General features: G+C 31.6%; 6 protein-coding genes across 12 annotated transcripts; 4 read left to right on the forward strand and 2 right to left on the reverse strand.

Annotated features, from left to right (window-relative positions):
• Nucleotides 1-38: 38 nt before the first annotated feature.
• LOC122576418 (calcineurin-binding protein cabin-1-like) lies at nucleotides 39-11,684 on the reverse strand. Its single transcript, XM_043746699.1, has 13 exons — nucleotides 11,534-11,684; nucleotides 9,599-11,136; nucleotides 9,362-9,526; nucleotides 9,110-9,298; nucleotides 8,892-9,035; nucleotides 8,638-8,818; nucleotides 7,185-8,569; nucleotides 6,732-7,107; nucleotides 5,235-6,656; nucleotides 2,962-3,125; nucleotides 2,582-2,849; nucleotides 2,351-2,497; nucleotides 39-2,091 (listed from the first exon to the last, which is right to left on the reverse strand). Exons 1-13 carry the CDS (start codon nucleotides 11,615-11,617, stop codon nucleotides 409-411), a joined length of 7,746 nt encoding a protein of 2,581 aa, XP_043602634.1. The 5' UTR covers nucleotides 11,618-11,684; the 3' UTR covers nucleotides 39-408.
• Nucleotides 2,376-5,213, forward strand: LOC122576426 (probable uridine nucleosidase 2). 2 transcript variants are annotated; one of them, XM_043746722.1, is made up of 6 exons: nucleotides 2,376-2,440; nucleotides 3,294-3,395; nucleotides 3,916-4,102; nucleotides 4,160-4,340; nucleotides 4,432-4,682; nucleotides 4,781-5,213. In XM_043746722.1, exons 2-6 carry the CDS (start codon nucleotides 3,325-3,327, stop codon nucleotides 5,090-5,092), a joined length of 1,002 nt encoding a protein of 333 aa, XP_043602657.1. In that variant the 5' UTR covers nucleotides 2,376-2,440; nucleotides 3,294-3,324; the 3' UTR covers nucleotides 5,093-5,213. The 2 variants fall into 2 exon arrangements, with proteins under 2 accessions (XP_043602657.1, XP_043602656.1); XM_043746721.1 differs by lacking the exon at nucleotides 2,376-2,440 and having other exon boundaries at nucleotides 3,223-3,395; nucleotides 4,781-5,212.
• A 253-nt stretch (nucleotides 11,685-11,937) lies between the features above and the next one.
• LOC122576255 lies at nucleotides 11,938-13,751 on the forward strand. Of its 3 annotated transcripts, XM_043746272.1 has the most exons (4): nucleotides 11,945-12,354; nucleotides 13,126-13,260; nucleotides 13,383-13,471; nucleotides 13,575-13,751. In XM_043746272.1, exons 1-4 carry the CDS (start codon nucleotides 12,339-12,341, stop codon nucleotides 13,686-13,688), a joined length of 354 nt encoding a protein of 117 aa, XP_043602207.1. In that variant the 5' UTR covers nucleotides 11,945-12,338; the 3' UTR covers nucleotides 13,689-13,751. The 3 variants fall into 3 exon arrangements, 1 of the variants encoding a protein (XP_043602207.1); XR_006319683.1 differs by lacking the exons at nucleotides 13,383-13,471; nucleotides 13,575-13,751 and having other exon boundaries at nucleotides 11,938-12,821; nucleotides 13,126-13,258; XR_006319684.1 differs by lacking the exons at nucleotides 13,383-13,471; nucleotides 13,575-13,751 and having other exon boundaries at nucleotides 11,938-12,634; nucleotides 13,126-13,258.
• Nucleotides 13,516-19,043, reverse strand: LOC122576253 (nuclear pore complex protein Nup160 homolog). 2 transcript variants are annotated; one of them, XM_043746266.1, is made up of 10 exons: nucleotides 18,903-19,043; nucleotides 18,356-18,669; nucleotides 18,150-18,279; nucleotides 17,531-18,057; nucleotides 15,992-17,448; nucleotides 15,187-15,869; nucleotides 14,417-15,117; nucleotides 14,097-14,327; nucleotides 13,919-14,022; nucleotides 13,516-13,753 (listed from the first exon to the last, which is right to left on the reverse strand). In XM_043746266.1, exons 1-9 carry the CDS (start codon nucleotides 18,985-18,987, stop codon nucleotides 13,921-13,923), a joined length of 4,230 nt encoding a protein of 1,409 aa, XP_043602201.1. In that variant the 5' UTR covers nucleotides 18,988-19,043; the 3' UTR covers nucleotides 13,516-13,753; nucleotides 13,919-13,920. The 2 variants fall into 2 exon arrangements, with proteins under 2 accessions (XP_043602201.1, XP_043602203.1); XM_043746268.1 differs by lacking the exon at nucleotides 18,903-19,043 and having other exon boundaries at nucleotides 18,356-18,477; nucleotides 18,548-18,665.
• A 362-nt stretch (nucleotides 19,044-19,405) lies between these two features.
• Nucleotides 19,406-20,694, forward strand: LOC122576254 (solute carrier family 35 member E3-like). Of its 3 annotated transcripts, none has more exons than XM_043746269.1 (5): nucleotides 19,406-19,906; nucleotides 19,974-20,126; nucleotides 20,201-20,283; nucleotides 20,370-20,508; nucleotides 20,578-20,694. In XM_043746269.1, the coding sequence occupies exons 1-5, from the start codon at nucleotides 19,415-19,417 to the stop codon at nucleotides 20,644-20,646; spliced, it is 936 nt and encodes a 311-aa protein (XP_043602204.1). In that variant the 5' UTR covers nucleotides 19,406-19,414; the 3' UTR covers nucleotides 20,647-20,694. The 3 variants fall into 3 exon arrangements, with proteins under 3 accessions (XP_043602204.1, XP_043602206.1, XP_043602205.1); XM_043746271.1 differs by having other exon boundaries at nucleotides 19,974-19,976; XM_043746270.1 differs by having other exon boundaries at nucleotides 20,384-20,508; nucleotides 20,578-20,593.
• Nucleotides 20,695-21,383: 689 nt separating this feature from the next.
• On the forward strand, nucleotides 21,384-23,249 carry LOC122576244 (ruvB-like 1). Its single transcript, XM_043746239.1, has 3 exons — nucleotides 21,384-21,613; nucleotides 21,803-22,478; nucleotides 22,556-23,249. The coding sequence occupies exons 1-3, from the start codon at nucleotides 21,473-21,475 to the stop codon at nucleotides 23,107-23,109; spliced, it is 1,371 nt and encodes a 456-aa protein (XP_043602174.1). The 5' UTR covers nucleotides 21,384-21,472; the 3' UTR covers nucleotides 23,110-23,249.
• The last annotated feature ends 47 nt before the right edge of the window (nucleotides 23,250-23,296 follow it).

Genomic DNA, 23,296 nt, shown 5'->3' on the forward strand with positions numbered 1-23,296 from the left:
TTTTTGAGATACAGGTAGTCTCTTAGATATATGTATAATTTATGGAAAAATTCTATATCAATTATTTTCATACTTTAGAATACATCTATTATTATCTATTTTCACGTGTGATAATTAAACCGTTCATATAGAATGATTTCATTAGGCACAGAAGTGAGAAGGCTAGCGAACGAAGGCTATTTCAGTCGTTCTTGATGGAAATAAAACTGTACACTGCAAAAACGTTAGAAAATATTATTTGCATGACTATGTACCTTATCATTTATATACCACGTCAATTGTAAATTGCGGATGACAAATTGCATTCAGCATGAACAATACATCAATGAACGAAACTCAAGAATGGGATGAAAAAAAAAATTATGAAGAAAAGGATGAAATACTAAAAAATGTTTTCATAGCGACGATTTAATCGTCTAATGTTATAATTTCAACACTATCATTAGTGGATTTGTCTCCTTTCTTGCTAGAAACATTACTCGACTTTCCTCTTGGTAAGTCATATATATTCTTGCAGTCTGATGGCCTCAAAGATTCTGACACTTTTTGCTGAACTACACTAACTCCTGAAGACAAATTTTTCGCGTATTCCATAGCCGTCTTCATTTGCTGAGGTTTTTGTTGAGGTATAATTTCTAAATGCGAATGCTGTTTCAATTGGGAAAGCATCGAGAAAGCTTCTACGGAATTTCCTTGAGAATACGAACTCGGCAAAGAACTAGAAATATCCATTGATGCTGATTTCGTTTTCGTAGAGGACTTCTTGTATTGTGAATATTTTGTACTTGGACTTTTCAAGCTAGCTTGAGGATTTACCGGACTTACAGAGATTCCACTCAATTCTGGTGGTATGTAAGGGGATTGCGTCATTGTCGAGTTCCCAGGCATCGCACTCATTATATTTGATAGGTTACTCGGCAACGCAGACATTGTTTTAGCTGGTTTTGTTTTTCTAACTACATTTTGTACATTCATCTGCGAATACGATCTTTGTGAATTTTTCTTTGACAATAATTTATGTTGTAATGAAGTTCCTGAGTGCGAAGTTGGTACATTCATAGATAGCGTTTGTTTCATTCCAATCGACGGACTTAGTACTGTGTGTACAACTTGAGGGATCACAGATGGATTTGTTGTGGCACTACTTTTCAGAGGAGAATGCGATAAGGAAGGATTGTGCGCTGGTTGAGGCTCTGTCAATGACTTTGACACTCGAATTTGAGGAGCGCTTATTTGTTTTGGTGGGCTAGTCTTAACGTGCGTTTGTATAATGGATGGCTTCAACAGAGACACTTGCGTAGTTGGTGGTTGTAAGATAGGCTTCGATGGTTGTGATATTTGTAGAGATTTTGGAAGTTGAACTGGTAGAGAGTCATTTTGTGGACTCTGTTTCGATTGCTTACTTTTAGGTGGTACTGTATTTACTGGGGTTATTGATATACTAGGTCTATCTTTAGTTATTGACACAGTGGTGGTAGTTTTTGTCGTGGCTGCTTGTTCATACATAGGCGTGGAACGCACTGTCGTTGCCGTAGAATTACTTAGACTTAGTAATTGTTGCACAGTCAAATTGTTTAAGTTACTCAAATTGCTCATAGTAGGAGCAACATTCATACTAGAACTGGAGGTACTCATTGTAGGTACACTGCTAATATTAGGTGCAGTGGCAATAGTATTACTTAATCCACTGGTTAAATTTGACAAAGAAGTAAGATTATTCTGATACTGTCTCAGAATATCCTGATAATTGCCTATTTGATTTAAGTAATTCATTGCCGATAAAGGATCCATCATACTGTTGCCTAAGCCGCTTGTTAATAAAGCGGACAACATATTTGGGTCAACTAATGGATGCATAAAATAGGGATTCATCAAGGAACGATTTCCTGATGCCCCCATATAATTAGCAAAAGTAGGTTTCGCGTTGAATTGATTCATTGCATTACTACTTTGCTGCATGGCTTGTAGGTATTTATTTACATTGGGTGGACGTCCTCTTGGTCGACCAGTGGATGTTAGATTTCGATATGGTTTTCGATTTTGAGAAGATTGTGGCGACGTAGCAGTCACTTGCGGTTGGGACGCGACTACCTATACATATCGCAAATAACAATTGTATTAATATTGACATATTTGTACTGTGTGTTACTGGAAAGAATACTAGCGGGACGACACAGATGCAAGAGAGTATAGTATCTGTATCGTTCACCATCACATATTGTTATATTGTGTATATATACGTGATACTTAATGCGTCATTACGCGTGCTTATCTTTATGATTATATCGAATTCTTTCCAACAACACTTTATGATTGATAACATGAAATAATATAAAAGCATAAAATTTACAGGAGTTGGAGACGTCGCTTGAGGCTGTGTCTGATTCTCTGTAGCTGGTTTGTCAAGGCTGGAGAAGAATTTGTTTAAAACCGTCCGATTGTAATTATAATCATTACAATACTTTGTAGCAGTTTCCAAAACATTTCCTTCCAAATTCTATTAAAACAGGTATAAGATATCAAATGAAATAATTATGTACTAACGATTATAGTATATGTTCCATTCAAAATCTTCACTTACTTTATTGCCAATATACGTTTTATATGTATCTACCAGCAAAGAAGCAAGTGTTTGTATAGTTTGCTCCTTAGTTTGAAAACTTTTTAAAGCTCTCTGATAAACCCAATATGTGTCAAGAAGTACTTGAGTTCTAGCATCTGCATTTGTATTGGATGCAAGATCAGAGGTACTTGTTCCCATTAATTGCATCTTAGTTCTAAGAGATTGTAAACAAAGAGTCAATGCTTGACGAGATAATTGCTCTCTTTCCGAATCACGTAAATATTTTCTAGAAAAATGAACCAATTTTATGAATTGAAACGTTAAAAAACTTCGCTGGAAAAAGTGTTGTTGATAAATGTGTGTATAGAAGATAAAATATATTTTTATCTAAAATGTACTTGTCTGATTCTGGAATTTTCCCAAGTTGCACGCTCAATTGCATTAACATTCGACCATCGTTTGTCTCTTTTAGTACTTGCATTAATAATGTTACGGAACGGGACATATGAAATGCGAAACTTCCTGGTCTATCAACTTCCCTATTTGGTATGTGCCAAACTCCCTGGAAAAGATAACAACGTGACAATTACTATAAATATACCCATTATCCTATATGATAAATATAAGTGAGCATATTTATCTGACAAAATAACATAGTTATGGAAGGAAATGTTAAATAAATATATGCTTCGTTATTTTCTTGCTTACAATTGTTATCGTTCTCATTTAGGTAACATTTTTTTTTGCTTGAAAAAAAAAAGATGAAGAAATGTATGTTCTGTTGCAACCTGTTTGTTATAATCTCATTTTGTTTGTTGCTGTACAGTGTCAGGTAAAAAATTAATAATTTATTTAAAAATTGATATAATGAAGTCACAACTTTGATCGGGAGCCAAAATTTACGTTCCGAGATCGAAAAAATTAATTTACGACATTTGGAGGAACATGAGGAGTTCAAGTCTCATTCAACATTGATGGCAATTTAGAAATATCTCTTCCTGTTTTTTTCCGAGAATATAATCTTTAATAACTGCGTTATATCAAGTCTTAAGTTAATTTGCGTCTTGTAATCTTATATAAGATTAATTTTTTTATTAATATGAACGAAAGTTAAATGTAATGAATGTTGAATGAAATATGAATCTAAGCGAAAATACTACATATTAATTCACAAATGACTTTTGCAATCTAGAATGTAATACAATGTAGACATAAATAGCTCTATGTATAGCTAAATTACTGATGTTACTACTTAACGCTTTAATTTATGATTTTGTTATATTGGCTTTGTCAATTATGTAGGTTATAAAAAATTTAAACGCAATTTGTTGTAGTAGTAAAATTTTTTTAAGGTCTGTCAATGTTTCGAAAAAGATTATAATAGACACAGATGCCGGGGCAGATGATGCAGTAGCTATATTTTTGACTCTTAAGTCCGAAGATAATATTTTAGCAATTACTTGTTCTTATGGAAATACATATATGGAAAATGTAGTTATTAATGTACTTAAGATTTTAACTGTCGCCAACAGAAGTGATGTAAGTATATCATAAATTCTACTTAAACTAAACATTCTATATTGCAATATCTTCCAGATACCTGTGTATAAAGGAGCACATAAAGCATTAATAAATGAATATAATAAATATGATAAAGATAATTACTTTGGTTCCGATGGTCTAGGAGACTTTAATTTTACGGAAGAGATCACTGCTAAAGTTGATGAGAGTAAACATGCAGCTATAGCTCTCATAGACTTAGTAAAACAATATCCATGTGAATAATTAATTATTATCAAATTATTTAGTGCAATAAATTCAAGTTAATTTAAGACTTTATATTCAATTATATTTATTACGATTTATAGATCAAATAACTTTATTAAGTATTGGCCCATCAACAAATGTTGCTACGGCAATTGCATTGGAACCTCTATTTTTAACGTATTTAAAAAATCACATCATACTAGGTTCCAGTGTTAGAGGAGTTGGTAATATTTCACCTAATATTGAATTCAATTTCTATCAAGATCCAGAAGGTAATTATATGATACTGAATAAGAACACTACAAGTGTTTTATTTCCATGGGAGACAGCAATCAATAGTTACATATCCACGGTAATTATTTTAAAATAATATAATATTATTTTTTTTTAATATAATATAATATTAATATTAATTTATATTTTAAAAAATGATATAAAATTTTTGAGCAGGACTGGCGTATAAATGTATTAGGAAAGATAAATTCTTCTATTGTGAATTTCTTAAACAAAGCGGAGCGGAAAAGTTTAACAAAGTCCACTTCGTGGGGTATTTCAGATGGAATGGCTGCTGCAATTATGCTACAGCCACAACTTATAACAAGATCTATAGTAACAAATGTGAGTCCTGTAATCGATGGACTCGCAAGGGGTTCGATACTTGTAGATTATACTAATCTAACTGACAGGCCAAAAAATGCAAAAATTATACAAGCGATTGATACAGATGGCTTCCAACAACTGTTATTGAACAAATTTTCTTAAACGCACATATTTCGCATGCAAATACTTAAAGAAGGATAAATATTATACTAAAGATATTATACTATTATAATACTATACTATGCTATAAATATTAAAAATATTATACTATTATATTAAAAGAAGTATAATAAAAAATACTTACATTGAAAAAATTAGTGCTTTTTCTATCAGCAAATAGTCCTTGAAATCTTTCCTCTCGATAAAATTGACAATTATAACTGTCCAACAAAAGATTCCTGCATTTTATTATGTCCTTAGCAGTCTTATTGTTGAAAAAGAAATGCGATAATCTGTAAAACGATTTGTAATGCTCCGAAAATCTTAAAACACATTGTTCTAAACCAGCTAAACAATATGTTATTAGAGTTGCAACTTCTTCTTCAGTCATATTTTCTTCTTTTTGTACAAAAACCGAGTCCTCTTTCTTTTTCTCACTTTCACTTTCACCAGAGTCGCTCTCGGTGTCACTTGAACTATCACTATCAGAACTATCATCACTACTGCTTGATTCATCGCTGCTACTAGAGCTAGAATTATTCGTTTCGGTCGTTGTCGTAGTTGTTTGTGTAGTTGTTGTACTTTCTTGCGAGCCTCTCCTACTTAAAGTTAGTTCTTCCTTCGTAGTACTTGCAAGTTTCTTTTTATCGGGAGGTTTATCTTTCATTTCTTTATTACCTAATTGCAGATCTTCGTTTTGTAGCCACTTCCCTTCAAACTTTCTCGTATCTTCATCTTCAGGCGAAGATTGTCGGGTTTCCTGACTAATCTCCATCGCTTGTTTCATAAGAGCGTCCATTAAATCTTGAACATTTTCCGATTTTCCTTCACTTTCGAGTACAGTGCCAATTTTTGAAGATGTTAATGAACCTTTCTTATTGTCTTCTGATTTTACCTTTATCTTTTCAATAGTTTTCTTTACTTTCTTTCTTTGTGATTTTGATTCATTACTTTCATCGCTCGATAATACCATAATCTCATCGTTCTTTTCTTTTTGTGAAACCATATCACAAACTTTTGTGATTACATCATCTATTAAAGCTACAACGTCTTGCATTAATTGCAAATGAGATACATTACCTAATTTTATCCTCTTTGCATTATCTTGTGATAATTCTGCGAGAGATCTCTTACGTGCTTCTGTCTTCCCCTGTTCAATACGTTGACTCGTTCCAAATCCTTTATTTGTTCTGTCTATGATTTCAATCTCCTCAATGCTATTTGAACGTCGACCGATCGTAACAATATTTCTGTCTCCTTCAGCTGTAAATTCCACTTCTCCTCCAGCATTTTTATTACTTGTAAAAAGATTTTCCTCTTTAACCTTTTCGTTTAGTTTTGAAGTATACTTCATGAAGGGCCCTTTGGCACATTTTTCAAGATGAAATTGGAGCAATTGTCCTAAAGACTTCTTTAGAGGTTTCCCCTCATGCTGTTCAAGATATTTTAATATGCTCGCATGAATTCGATAGTGTACTTCTAATGCTTCAACCGAAAAATGCTGTGGACATTTATGACTTATTCTACGTGGGTATTGTGCATTATTGTGATATAATAATTCACTAGCCTGCAATTAAATATAAACAAATTAGAATATATATCACCTATGACCAATATAAATGGTATACAGATTTACAAATACCTTCGCATAATGTTCCAAATATATAGGAGGATCTTGGTTTTTCTTTTCGGCTATCTTTCCGAGCATATATTGATACAGCCATCTTTCATCATGCGGTATTGTTCCATCTTTAGTACCAATAAATAAACGAGCACATGCTTGAAAACACTGATAAGCGATTTCCAACATTTCTTCTTTTCTAGTTTCTAAGATTTCAAATCGTTCCATACTTAACGTGTCTGTTTCTTGTTTTAATAATCTTGAACAAAATGAATGAACAACATATGCGAATGTCCCGTATTCAGTCCAAATAATATGATTACAAGAATCTAATTCGACAGCATGTCGATAACTGGATTGGGTTAATTTCGCTTTTGCTAAAAGTGAGTCTTCGTTTCTAAACATAAAATAAACAATCATTATTATTAACTTGTGTTATATCATATTAATAAAGAAGTTTGAAGCACTACGCACATTGGTTTATATTTATTTAACCAGGTTTCTATTACGGTGCCGGATGACATCGCTAGTCCAGTCCAAGAACTCAACCTTGTTGGATGAAAACATAAATCCAATAAATAATATCGAATAGCTGGGCTCCATTTACAATTTTTGAAACAAAAATCTGCTAGGAGATAATAAATAGTGGACATGGAATGCGGCAGAAGCTTCTTAACGGTCGGCATTGTGTCTCGTTCACCCATTATATAAGCCATCATTTCATCAATTACTTGATTCGGATCACTTTCTTGAGGAATTAACTTTATTATACGTTTAAACAGATCTTCCGTGTCTGCATTAATTGTTAAAGTCCTGGGTGAATGAAATTCTGGTATTTGCTTGGGTTTATAAAAATTGAACAATAACTGTGCTCCCTCCCAAGTCACTTTCATTTGAGGTACTCCATGGTCTTCTATATGTTTTGGTCGGCCTTTGTTCACTTTATTATAATGACCATATAGACAATAAAATATTTGTTCTAAATATTTTGAAACTTTACTTTTTATACTGGAAAATTGAGGGGTTTCCAATTTTGGGATAACTAAATTTAAAGTGAAAAATAAGAGTTTTGCTTCATTGTAGCAACACCATGAGTGTCTTCCCATAAAGTCATGGGCAATAAATAAAATCATGATAGATGCTGGAACACCTTCATCCTCATCATCTGATTCAGAATAATTGGAACTATGCTTATTTTTGTATGACGATTCAGCTTTTGCTCTCTCTTTGTCTTCTTTATATTGCAAAACATAATGCAATAAGATCCAAGGCAAGACAGTTTCAAGTGGCATCTCTACAGTATTTTCCGATACATCTAATTGATTACAAACAATGTGAACCAAATTTTGTACTAATCTCGAAAGACGTGCTTCCGGTAAATACTTTACAACAAAAGTGCTTACTTCAATTGTACAAGCTTCTAATTTTTCAAGCGCCATTAGGACGGACCTCGTCCATTTCTTTTGTTCTATATCATCGGAAGCATTTAAATAATTTTGCCATGCTTCGTTGAGGCAGGCTTCCGCCCATACATAACATTCTTCGTATTGTTGTAGCTGCCATAAGCTATCTAGTAACATGGATAACTGTTGTACTCTATCAACGATGTTATCATTTACGGATAAAAATTTATTTCCTTGTTTTGCGAACTTAAATGTATCCTGTAATATGTAGGCTAGCTCAGCGTATTTTTTTTCGTCATACAGATTTTGTATTTCTCCTAATTTCTGTCCTCTCTGAATAGACTTAAGTTTCTTCTCCACTATTTTAATACTGATATTAGAATGATATTTACAATTAGGCAATTTTAAATAAACCATTTTGTTTTGTTTTGCCAATTCTTGCATATGACTTAGCAACTAAAAAGATAATATCTGATTAGATAAATTAGGAAAAATCTCTTTGTGCTGGAATTGAAGTTACTTACCAATTCTAAAGTCTCAATGACGATGTCTGTGTCTCCTTGGCACAAAAAGATATTAGCTTTGAGCCACAAAACCCTTAGAAATATCAGAATATTTTCTTCATTTAAAATATCCCTCCTAACGCTTGTAAAAATTATATGCCCCAGTTCCTCAGATGGCATTCCTGTACCAAGTTTATCTAATCTAAAATAGACAATGGAATTCATTAATTATTTTAATTGGAGAAGTATAATAAAACAAACAGAATAAAACATACGTTGAAAACGGTACTATGTCTGGTTTATTGCTTAACCATTTATCTGTATGCAGTTCACCAAATAATAAAGTCATTTCAGTATCTAGTTTCAAAATATCATCATCTATATCTTCTTCAAATGGTGATGGATGTGGAATGTGCTCCCTGTAGAAAAGAAGAAATGCATTTTATTATCTGAGACATGTTTACATAGAAGAGCTCACATTTATTTGTTATACCTCATAAATGTATATGCTTGCAAATATATTTCTAATATTCCTTTAGACCATTCTTGGTTCCATTTGGTGCTTAAAAATTCCGTATATTTTGCTATAATTATCATTAAATTACTCTTACTACTATGTTCATTAATGAACATATTTACTTCGGCTATCTCAGATTCTGTACCGAAATAATTTTGTTGTTGACTATAGAAAAAAGAAAATTAATTATTGCAAAAACTCAGTTGCTCATCCTTAAATAAGACCTACCTTGTTTCAGGACTCGGAGATTTTGAACTGTCAGAACTTTTAACTGTTTCTATAGTATTGCTATTATTTTCTTGATTAGCAAACAATTGATATAAATCCATTGTATCCATAGAATCGTCCATATTTTTAGGATGATCGTCTTTGGTTAATTTTACTGTATCTGGTCTAAAATATTAACAATTTATATAATATTGATTATAAGTTACATAAGTATAGAAATGTTTTATAAATACATACAATAAGGTACTAGGAAATATTCTTCTAAGAGTTTCTTCTAATTGAACATCATCTCTTTCAGCTTCTCTTCTATTCGAACTTCTTACTCTTGCAGAACGTCTCATACTGTTGCAACTCCAAGCCCATTGTTGCAGAAAGCATAGAGCACTTCTCCTCCTTTTTTTCACCTTTTGTACTTCTTCCTTTCCTTCAATCTTTTCATTTAATTTTTCTTCTGCCTTACATTGTACCTCTTCTTCTTTCTTTGAGTCTTTTTCATCATTGGATTTGTTACTATCCTTATCACTAATATTATCATTCTGTGCTTCATTGCCAGCATCATCCATTATTTTCTCCAATTGTAATTTATCTCTATTTTCATCTACTTCAAAGTTATTTTGCTCATCTAAATCATTTTTTACTTGACCTTGTTCTTCAAATTGTACAGCATCAGTATCTGAAATTCTCAAAAGGTCTTCATCATCTATTATTTGTACATCGCTGGAACATGATTTTTTATCATCTTCTATTTCAATATCCATCATAGATTCAGCACCACCACATTGATTGTCATCAAATGTTTCACATGGAGAATTTGCATCATCTATTTCCATCTTCATTGATTTTTCAACCTCATTTTCATTCTCTGTTATGGTATTTTGCAATACTTCCTGATCAGTATTAACATCATTATTTCCCTGAGTATCTCCCTCAGTATGAGTTTTGACTGTTTCTTCAGAATTATGAACAGTTAGATTAATTCTACTAACAAAACTCAAATTATTTTCTGTAATATATCTATGCATATCCAATAAACATTCTCCTAAATCTAACCAGGTATAGTTTTTTATGGGTTTTCTTAGTGTTAAATCTGGCAATGGTTTAGGACAGAATTCTACTTTGCATGTTTCTGCCCATCTTCTAGCAATATCCTTTGCTTCTGCTATTAACTTATCTCCTATTCGATGATCATATTGAGTATGTAATGGTGGATCTAATTGCCAGTCACTATTGTACAATTTATAGCATTCTTCAAGGCATGGAATGTCTTTAAATATTTTATCACGAAAAGCTAAACCTTTTACATAATTGGGATCACGTTCTAATGCCATAGAAATGTACAAAAGACAATTCATATAGTCAGGAACTGCATATAAGGCAGTTATCATATTATCTAAACATGGCCAATGATTTGCATTGCATTTTAAACCTTGCTTAAATGATGAACATGCCAATTCTAAATTTGAGGTTTTCATAGCTAATATACCTATTCTATACCATAATGTTACATCTGTATCATCTAAATTAGCTGCTTCCCAGTAATTTTCTACAGCTTCATCGTAGTTTCCCAACATGGCCTGTATAGCCCCGATATTCTTGAAACAAGAATATTTTAGTGACAACATTGGCCTAGATCTACCATCAGGTATTTCAGGTTTTTCAACTTCATCCAGCAATTCAGTTTCTAAAAGATCTTTAAAAATATTCAGTGCATCTTCTCGTTTATTTTCTTTTAATAATACTAAAGCTTTATTATATTCGGTAAGAGCTATTTGTTCCTGAAACAGATATAAACAAATCAAATTCTTTAGATTTTAATGAAACATATGTTATTAATAATGAACAATAAATCTTAGTTCCTCTGAAGAATAAAAATTCAAAGGAAGCAGATTCAAGAGTTTACATGAATCATACATGACTATTTAACTAAATAATGTGTTTTTCGATTATAAAATGATCTATAAAACAAAACAACCTTATATAAAACATAATTAATTATAGTAAATTAAGACAGATTATTGTAGATATTTAATTTTCTAAATAGATATGTAATCTGAATGTTCTCTGTGTATAATTTTATATAAAATTTGAACACCGGTAGAAATTAACCATAATAACTGACAAGTTTATAGGTTAAGTTCTTAAAGAAATAAAAAATTGACTGTTGATACGTACTTGAGCTTCTTTCGTGATACTCGGTAAATCTTCCTCTTCACTTTCTTCGCTGGATTCTTCGTTTAAAGCCGATATCTTTATCATTTTTAGAATTTTTCTTATAAGTTCGATCTTACATATAAAATATCAACAAATCAAGCACTTCCATTCAATGTCGCCATGCTACTGAAGGTATACAACGTGCTAGTTCATATGTATACATCTCATATAGGGTATTAAAAAAAAAACAAGCATGTATTTTTTATAGCTCGAACGTTTTTTTATTTAGTTTTTAATTTCTTTATAGAAATTAATTTAAATTAATAATTTCTTTATAGAAATGTAATTCAGACGCGTGTGTATTCTTCACGCGTATATTGCGTCGTTTACTCAAAATTATTCTTTATACACCCTGTATATGCATTATCTGTGAACCTCGAGATAATTTAATGTACGAGTTTTGCACATATTGTAATGTTAATTCTCATTTTATATTAGTAATAATATAAATAAAATAATAATATTATAGTTGTTTTATTTGATTTATTTAACATTTTACAATCGTATAAGCTTTTATAAAACTTCTACTATGTAAGTTTGTTGACATAACATAGCTTTAATCATCTTCCGTTTTTCTTAATTATCTTTATCATTAGAATTACGATTTAATTATTCATTCGTTTATCCCAATTGTGAAACGTAAATAAAATACATTCAATTTTCTTGCGCGAAGTAGAAAATTGTGTTTGAAGGAATCAAACTCAGCAGTTTTTACAAATCAAAAGATACACTCAGGTCATTGAACTGTTGTACTTAATATGCAATAATGTTTATGATTTGGGGTAAGTATTGCTAACACACATTAACATTTTATTGTATGTACTCATTTATAAGCTAATAAATTTAGTTTTTAAAAACTTAAACACGGCATGTTTTACATAAAACATCAATAAAATAATAGTACTTAAAATCTAACTTATACGCGAATACATACACTGTTAACACATATGAAAGTAGATGTACCTATCTATAAACTAGTGTTTTTTTCGTGTTTAGTAACAAAGTTTAACGAAAAATTTAATGTAAAAAATATTCTACATAAAAACACCAGTTTATACAAATGTAGTTATACTATTTCCAACATGTTGAATACATTTTTATTATAAATTATATAAAAGTATTTTATTTTATGGTGAACAGCTACTATAAATTTGTATTTACCTCTTAGTAGCTTAGTAAGACCACAGACTATTACAACAAATTAAATAAAAATATCAGTGTAATAGGCATTGTTGGAATAATAAACGAGGTGAAATACAGCTAATTATGATTACAAATATAAAAATCAGTTTTATAGAAACAGCTTGAGGAATATGATAGTAATTCTTTGTCCCCAAATATGTATATCCTAACTAATTCTACAATATACAATAATTATTATTGTTGGCACTCGTATACTGTAGTACAAATAATGGCTTTTTATTGACGCGAAATGTTGATATTGGATTATAGTTATATAGAACCGAACCTGCTTTCTTAATTGCATTTACATTAACGTTTTGAGCACGCGAAAATAGAGATAAAACTTGTTATAATAACTATGTACATTGTAGGAGACTGGTTCGCAAGTGGAGCACGATCTGTAGATACGCAAAATCTCCGTGATTCTGTAATTATAGCAAATAAGAGTATCATAAGGAGAATTCGCATACCTCCTTACGAAGTATATAAAACTCATTGGCGCAATGGTGAGATATCTTCATATAGGATAAAGATTAATAAGTTCCGATATTGTATCTTTACACAGTTTTAAGAAGTTAATTTCTCTTTCATAACTTTGTTACCACAAGTTGTTCATGATTTTCTTTAGATCCCGAAATACAGAGACATTATTGGGCAGCATCTTTTCTTCTACCTGCCGGAACAATTTTCGTTCTTGCTTTGATAGTTATTTTGATGGTAATATTCTGTTCATAGTTTCTCATATATTCGTAACAAAATAATCAATTGTTATAAATTATATTCATAAATGACGGTCATTTTAAATTTACAATTATTTCAGGTTTTGTTCAAAAGATGTCCACAAATGGTTGCCGTGATTGTCGCAGCGATTCTTGGCGTTATTATTGTATTTACGACGGTGATATCAATTAGTCATGCACCGATTTATGCTTGACAATCTCTAATATTATTGTTCCAAATATGTGACATAAAATTTTATCTTTTATAGTATAGATTTTCCTAAAACATTATAGATAAAGACTAGTGTAAAGATAGTTGTATCATCAGCGGAGACAATTACACACACATCCGCACATATTAAATATTTTTATAATATGTATATATTTTTATAATAGAAAAACAAAGTATTATTTCATCAACCACTAATATAAGTACTCTACTTACTACTAGCAATTCTTGTTACTTAATTTTATTTCAATCATATCCTTTGACACCCTTATCACTTTCTGTTCGTAGCTTTGTAATGCTCCTTGTAATCTTTGATAGCTCTAAAATTGGTATTAATATTTCTATTAATGTTTTTGTGAAAAAAATACATGTATATAATAGGAAAATTACGTACCTCGGAAAAGGTAGGATTCTCTTTGACTTCTTTTAATTCATATAATAGTACTTCTAAAATGTTAAGTGGCAACCAAACTGGTGTAGTTACGGATGTTAAGTGCGTTTTAAGACCGAAATTTTCTTTACCATCACCCATAACAGCATTAATGTATTCAACTCCTAACTCGCTAGCTTCTAATATTCTACCAGCATTTAACATAAGACGAAGAAGTTCGGCAGCATTTCGTTTCTATAGTAAATACCAAGTGATCTTTTACTATACAATATAATATAACAATATATTATACAATATGATATAATGATTAAAAAATTATTTACCTTGTATGATATCAATAACCATTGAGGTATAAACGCTCCTTCTTGAAGTAATTTCCGAGTGACTGCTTTATGCAATTCACTGTATCTATCTTTTTCATGCTTCAACGTTAAATATTCTAACAATCTCCAAGCGGTGTTTGTAATATTTGTATTCGATAAACCAATGTCAAATATATCGTTTTGAATAAGCCAGTCCCATGCGTTTGGATCTTCTCCTCGACTTAAACGTATACACTGTGAAGCAAGACTTTCAAGCACGGAACTTTTATTAACTTTAAATTCATCGCATAAATGCAACGCTGTCGTGTATAATCCAATAGTTGGTAGTATAATAATAAGCTCCGAGGGTCCAGCATGTGAAACAATATGCAACTCCGAATTTATTTTCGATACTTTCAATCTTGCATCCACAATGTAGTATTCCCTTTTTATATCATTTAATTCAAGAACTTCGACTTGTTTTTTTATTTTATAATGCAAAATATCTTCGTTACTGATGCTTCTTCTCGTTTGTACTTCATAATCCATTTCCTCCAAATAGTTCTGATCAATTACAGGCCTAACGATCCATCTATACTTTTCAGAGACAAGATGTAATGCATTAATACAAGCTAACAAGCACTGAGCTTGCCTTGATACGATCGCAACAGATTGTGATTCTTGACTTAATCGCATAGCTTGCTCGTACATCACTGACGCAGCTGTAAAACAAATCAATTACTGTATGAAAAAAGGTTTAACACTGATTTTATAATAAGTTAAAGTAATACCTTTCCGCATGTTCCCTTTATCTATGTGAAAGCTATATAAAAAATTGTAGTAATTATTTTCTATGAGGTCCACACTCCTGGCCCTACCTTCTACTATTCTCTCTAAATCTTCATACATATCGACATACGGAAATGAAATTAAATCTATTAACTTTTTACGTTCAAAGAGAGTCACTACCAATTGTCTCAAACAATCTACTCTACGTGCAACATCCGGATTCGAATTCAAGCAATTGTAAGCTTTTATATGGTGACCCAGGTTCAAATGTTGCATGAATACTATTGAGTGAAGTGTTGGCAAATTAGGATCATCTTTATCAGCCATTAATATAGCTGTTTCAGCGAGCTCTATGATACAGTCGGAAGCATTATGTTCCTCAAATAATTTAATAACTTTCAAGTAATACTGAATTAACGAACTATTTTCGGATAGTACGCTAGATTCGAGTAAGGCATCAGCTAAAAATTCATCTGTCAAAATTCCTCTAGAAGCTCGAAGGAAATGATCGCAAGCTTTATGCGCTTCTCCCATTTCAAGCAACGCAACTGCTAATATAAATTTTCTCGATGCACTGTTCCACTCGCACCATGTATTCAGAAGCCTCACATACTCTTGAACCAGCAAGAACTGACAACTAGACAATAGCCATTCGGGGAAGATAAAATTTCCCGATCTCGGCCATCTAATATATTTTTTATTAAGGAAATATATAGAAATTTTAAGACAAAAAAGAAACGTATACCACGTATATAACTTATAAATACGCACGTGCATAAATAAATCGATAGTTTTATGAAAGGATACACGAGCTGTGCGATAAAAGTAATATGCGTTAACATCCCATAATGCCATGGAATTAAACTAGTCGCATCTAAATTTGTATGAGCCATCAAATTATGAGCATGTTTTGCACCACTCTTTTCTATAAATAATTCTAATAATGATGAAGATCGATGTTGCTTGAATCCTATATTTGCTCTCGAATCAACAAGTTTCAATAATGCTAGACGCTGAACACTAGAATCTAATAGAGATTGTACAGGCATTGGTAATGCTGTGGATTCACATATCCACGTCACAACATAATAAGCTTGCATTAACACAACTGTCTTAGGTGCTAATGATGATTTTATGGAATGTAATGATCGTGAATCAAATAATTCAGGTCGTAGTAGTATCATTTGTTGCAAAATTAATAAATTTCTGCAGATCGCGAATCTCAATTGTGTTATTTGTGCTACACTTTTCGATATTGCCGAGATGCCTAAGTGACTACTAAAAAAGTGATTTATATTGAGTAAGAGTATCGAGGCATCATGATTATCATTAAGATGTACTTTGTTTGGTTGTCCAAGATCATATGTTAATGTTTCTAGCAACATTGCCATAGCGCTGGATATATCTCTAACATTTGATAATTTGTGACAGCTAAGATGATGCGTGACAAAGTTACTAATCGGTTCTTCCGACTCCAACATCAGTTTTGACAATAAATCATCGATAATAGTGTCTGGACTTTTTAAATGATACAGCTCTCTCTTTACCGCTGTTTTAGTTTCTTCGGATAATTGTTCTTCTAATAGTACTAATGCTGACATTAAAGTAATAAGATCCTGACATATATCTTCGTCTTGTGATAAAACCGGCGTTGTTTTGAATCGGGATGTATATGATCTTTCATTACAAAACATTAAATATTCTAAAGCTTCCATTGGTCTCAAAAGCGAGAAGCACGACTTTTTAAGTAAAACTACTCCATAAACGCTAGGCAGTAACAACAATCCCACTGGCCTTGTACTATTGGCATGATACTGTATAACCCAAGAATAAAATTTTGACCAACAACGATTGGCAATTTCTAAATAATCTTCATCCATAAGTTCGTAATCCATAATTTCAGCTTGTATCTCAGCTTCTACCGCAATACACACGCGTTCTTTCAATTCCGCAGCAGAAAGAATTTTATCTTCCAAAAAATTAGATCTTTTGTATATGTTCAGTGCTTTTGTTATATCTGCCAAAGAGAACTGACCAGGGTGAAAAATGTAATTGATATATGCTTGTCTTGGATCAGTATCAGCATCACTAAGAATGTAGTCTCTGTCTGGCATTTGTTCTAGAATCGCAGCTTCCCATTCAGAGTTAACGCGTCCACCGCTCAATGATAATTGAGCATGCGTTACTTCAACTGTATCCATATCAGTGGTTCTCCAAACAGCCCATAATCGAGTAGTGGTAAAGAAAAAGTCAACTAAATGTTGCTGTAAAGATTAATACATATAAAAGTTGTTTTAAATGGCAACTAATTTGTAATCAATATGAATAAATGTGAATAGTACATACATCTTGTGCGAACTTGGTACATAATCTAACAAATTTAAACATCCCATTATCTTGAATTGGCTTTAAAATACTAAATTCACACCTAGTACTAAATTTTAAAAAAGTTCCCAAGTATAATTCATTATTAGGACCCAATGCTTTTCTTAATGTATGGCCCTGTGCACCTTGCGAAGCAATGCGATTATCTATCGCTGTATCAGTCACAGCTACGCATTGAGCTTTGTTACAAGACCACATACGGATATTACCTTCACGACACAATGCAAACAGATACGTATCACTTTCACAACTATGTATTGTTAATGACATAGCCACATGGGCTTCAGAATTGCGTCCTCTGAAAGCAGTTGCAATACCACTAAGAAATCTTGGCACTATTGAATCTTGTTTTAATTCACTGCTGTGCACAAGGCCAGTTTTTGTATCTAGCCTCAGGAGAAGTATAGTTCCAGAATTATAAGCAAGAGCAAACAGTGCTTCTTGTGGTGGAATAAGCCATGATGCAGCTGCATGAGGAACTGGAGAATCTATAAAAGAAAAAAGGAAAAAATTAAGATAATTGCTGTGGATACTATATTTAAAAAATGTTATTTTTTAAATTCTGTCACGAATTACTAACTTGTAGTTCCTGCATTTGTGATAACATGAAACATATGTGGATCTTCCTTAGTTCTTTTCACATTCTGTGCAGACATTTCGCTAAATATTGACTGTGTACCTAAATCCTTATATGTACTTAATGAGTGTTCCTATAAAATAACAATTTGTTAATGTAATATCTAAAATCATACAATATTCAATTATTATCATCTGGAAGCTACTTACATTTTTATGAATTCTTTCAGGATGAGGAAATGATAACTTATGAACACTAGAAACAGTTGCTATTAATATAATGACTGAATTAATTGTTTCATGTATAGAAATGCCATCCAAAATAGGTGTATCTGTAAACTTATATCTTACTCTACAGTTGGCTAAATTAATATCTAGACTATGTTCAACCAACTCAAGTACATCATGACAAATACGCCAATAAATAAATCGATTCCGTGTAAAATATTTCGAGCCATCATTGTATGAATAGCCCCCTGCTCTCTCTGGAACTTTTATGTCCTGTAAGGTACTTTGGCTTCCGCCTATAAAATAATATAATTACAGAGACAGATACTGTATAACTATTTTCTATTTGAAAAATAAGGTTAGGAATTCAATTTATACGGTTTAAAGCGTAACATTCTCATAATTAATACATGCTTTCATAAATGGAAAATAAGTATCTTTGATATACAATAAAGAAATTGATTTTAAATTATTTTTGAAAGAATAATTTCGTGTGTTCCGCGAAACTAAAAAGGTTATGGTTACATACCCGTGTTCAACGTGATTTCGTTCCATTTCTCTGGTACAGTTTGATCAGGCACAACTTCTCGATATCCCAAAGGAAATTCTTCCATTTTTTACTTTGTTTATGAATAAGTATTATGTCAATTTAACTTTTAAATCATATTGCACTATTGCTCAAAATTTTAGCGGGCATCAAACATCGGTGCACCGAGTGTCACGCTTCTTCACGCTTCGCGCTTCTCAGTTTGGCGCCCTCGACTTTACCTTTTGTTGCTAATTTGCATAATTCAGTGTTTTTCCCGGTACATATCGAAATTTTAAACGATGATGTATTTTACGAAAAATTCGATCAAAATGATGCTTATAAAAAATAAATATAAATGAAAAAAATTTACGATACGAATAACGATGTAATGGATTTGATTAGACCTGTTATCAAAATTAAGATGCATAAAGTATCATTGTCGCATAAAACATAACCAATAACAACTAGCTTACCGATTATATATTAATAATATAAAACAGTGAAAAAAAGACATGAATAAAAAAATGATCACGGCATTTTATTTGATACTGAATATATTCTTTTCCATTGTAATTGTATTATTGAATAAATGGCTCTACGTTCATACTGGTTTTCCAAACATTACGTTATCTATGATACACTTTGTTATTACTTCTATCGGATTAACAATTTGTGAAAAGTTTGATGTATTTTGTATAAAAGATATTGCGATTAAAGAAATGCTTTTAATTGCAATGACATTTTGTGGATTTGTTATGTTAACAAATTTAAGTTTAGCTCACAATACTGTTGGAACTTATCAAGTAGCTAAAATGCTAACTACACCTTGTGTGATAATAATGCAAATAATATTTTATAATAAAAAATTTAGTATACTTGTTAAATTAACATTAATTCCTATTATATTAGGAGTAGTAATTAATTTTTGCTATGATATAAAATTTAATATTATCGGAACAGTATATGCTACCATGGGAGTATTTGTAACATCCTTATACCAAGTGGTATGGCTTATATTCTTTATACAGCACTTATTAAATTTAACTACTTAAAATATCTTAATGTTTCTAGATGGTAAATATAAAGCAAAGAGAGTTTCAAATGGATCCAATGCAATTGTTATATTATCAAGCACCCCTATCTGCTGTTATGTTATTCTGTATTGTGCCATTTTTAGAGCCTATAGAACAAACATTTACAAGAAGTTGGTCACTTGTAGATATAGTTATGTCAAAGAATATTGTTCATTGGATTTGCAAAGGAATAGAATTAAATAATTGAGTGTCCCTTTTTTGTAGGTCATGGTTGTACTATCATCTATAATAGCATTTTTTGTTAACTTAACTTCCTATTGGATAATTGGAAAAACATCTCCATTAACGTATCCTTCCACACTACTTTATGAAACAAGAGATCTAACATCTTATTATACTTTATTTTTCTTATTATTCCTTATTTATTAATTAGCTATAATATGGTAGGACATTCCAAATTCTGCCTATTACTTTTAGGTGGTTCGTTAATTTTCCACGAAACACTGGCCATAAATCAAGTAATTGGTATATCTTTAACCTTGGTTGGCATTATTTTGTATGCCCATGTTAAGGTGAATACAATAAATTTATAAGCATAGAACATTACAAAGAGTAGTTTACAAATAAAATTTCTATTTCAGATGAAGGATACTCAGGTCATAGTACCAGATTGTGAGGACAAAGAGAGAAAACCATTGTATAAAATATGATTTTGTATGACTATTCATATACGATTTAATAGAGATTAAATTGCCTGATTACATAGTTTTCATTTTCCTTGTTATTTTAATTTTTTTAATAAATAGAATATATCTATTGAGAGATAAAAATTAAAAAAAAAAGATAACATAGACCAAAAGGAGAGGTCAACGTCACACCTAGGAACTTGTGGTGTCTGTGAAGGAACACAACTCAACGATGTCAAATCAATGGGAAAACTTTTAAGTTATATGAACTTGCTCGAATATTGTGCCAGGTGTATCGGACCCAATAGCTCATGTCTTATAACATCTTTATATAGAAACTGACTATCTATGCGAGCACTTTGGAGAAAATGATGCGTTTATAAGACATCTATTGTTGAGGAAGAGAATTAATCGCGACCTTCATATAAGTTGACTCGGAGCAGAGATAAATAGGGAGATCGTCAATGTAATATTAGAGAGGAACTTCCTCTCTGGTATTCTACCAACCATATATATTTATAATATATATTTATAATAATATTCATTACATACTTCGTACGATATATTTCATAAATTTTTCACTCATTCATGCAATTTTTAATTGATTCAGTATTATGTTGTTATTATTAATTAGTTAAATGGAAATGAGATTTAGAGTTCTAGAGAAAAGATTTAATTTTCGCGGTACTATGAATTTTAACGTCTCCAATTAGTAACGTTCCCTATGTGCCAATCCCTGAAACTTTGTTGCCATGACGATTCAATGTAGTGGGGGTAGACGTTGTATCAATCAAACAAGTATATATGCAACGTGCTTTCTGGTATTAAGATCTTTGTATTTACAAGAAAAATGAAAATCGAAGAGGTAAAAAGTACCGCAAAGACTCAAAGAATATCAGCTCATACACACATAAAAGGATTGGGTCTTGATGAAAATGGAGTTGCAATACAAGCTGCAGCAGGTCTTGTCGGCCAAGAGGAGGCTCGTGAGGTTAGAATTATTCGCATATCAATAAATAAAAAAAAATAATAAAAATAGTTTTGAACATCTTTTTGTTGAAATATACCGATGCTAATAATTAATTTTTAAAATCAAATACTTTCGTATGAGAATTTTGTTTTGGTACAATGTTAAAAAGGCGCTTATAAGAACGATTTTTCCTTATTATATGTGTTTTAGGCAGCTGGGGTAGTAGTTGACATGATAAAATCAAAGAAAATGGCTGGTAGAGCAGTGCTATTAGCTGGTCCCCCTGGCACTGGAAAAACTGCAATTGCATTAGCTATCGCTCAAGAGTTAGGTAACAAAGTACCATTCTGTCCCATGGTAGGCTCGGAAGTCTATAGTTCTGAAATAAAAAAGACAGAAGTTTTGATGGAAAATTTTAGAAGAGCTATTGGTCTCAGAATCAAAGAGACTAAGGAAGTATACGAAGGAGAAGTTACAGAACTAACTCCATCTGAAACAGAAAATCCTATGGGTGGATATGGGAAAACAGTATCGCATGTAGTAATTGGGTTAAAAACAGCTAAAGGTACGAAGCAGTTGAAATTAGATCCCTCCATATACGAGTCCTTGCAAAAGGAAAAAGTTGAAACAGGAGATGTAATTTACATTGAGGCAAATAATGGTGCTGTGAAGAGACAGGGCAGAAGCGATAATTTTGCTACTGAATTTGATTTGGAAGCAGAAGAGTATGTTCCTTTACCTAAAGGTGATGTACACAAAAAAAAGGAAGTCATTCAGGATGTAACATTGCATGATCTGGATGTTGCTAATGCCAAACCACAAGGAGGTCAAGATATTATGTCTATGATGGGTCAATTAATGAAACCTAAAAAGACAGAAATTACAGGTAACATAATTTGAAATTGTTAAGAAATATTCGTGTATTTTTATTTTAAATTAAACGTAAATTAAAATATATTACAGATAAATTGCGCAAAGAAATAAATAAAGTTGTAAATAAATACATTGACCAAGGAATTGCGGAATTAGTTCCGGGAGTTTTATTCATAGACGAAGTACACATGTTGGATATAGAGACATTTACATATCTTCATCGTGCACTTGAAAGCGCAATTGCGCCAATAGTTATCTTTGCAACGAATCGTGGTCGCTGCATAATCAGAGGAACTGAAGATATCGTATCACCACATGGAATACCTCTTGATCTCTTAGATAGATTGTTAATCATACGAACGCTTCCATATTCTAGAAAGGAAATAGAACAAATTGTTAAACTAAGAGCCACTACGGAAGGGTTGCAAATCGAAGATGAAGCTCTGTCAGCTCTCGGTGAATTAGGTACAAAAACAACGCTTAGATACGTAGTGCAACTTTTAACTCCTGCAGCATTAACGGCCAAAGTAAACGAAAGGACAATAATTAAAAAAGAAGACATCGAAGAAGTAGGATCATTGTTCTTAGATGCAAAATCCTCTGCGAAAATTCTTACACAAAATAAAGATAAATTTATGAAATAAATGTGTTCGATTAATTGTTATTGAATAAATTGTTTCCTGTAGCTTAACAAATTCATAAAATATTTAGTTGTAACATACATGCTTTTATAATTGACTTAATTAATTTACCATAAATAAAGTTTAATTTATGTGAAATATAAGTATTAATTTTTTTAATTAAACCTTATTTGCTTGGATAAAGTGTAAA

Source organism: Bombus pyrosoma, linkage group LG16 (assembly GCF_014825855.1).
Source record: "Bombus pyrosoma isolate SC7728 linkage group LG16, ASM1482585v1, whole genome shotgun sequence".
Lineage (NCBI taxonomy): Eukaryota > Metazoa > Arthropoda > Insecta > Hymenoptera > Apidae > Bombus > Bombus pyrosoma.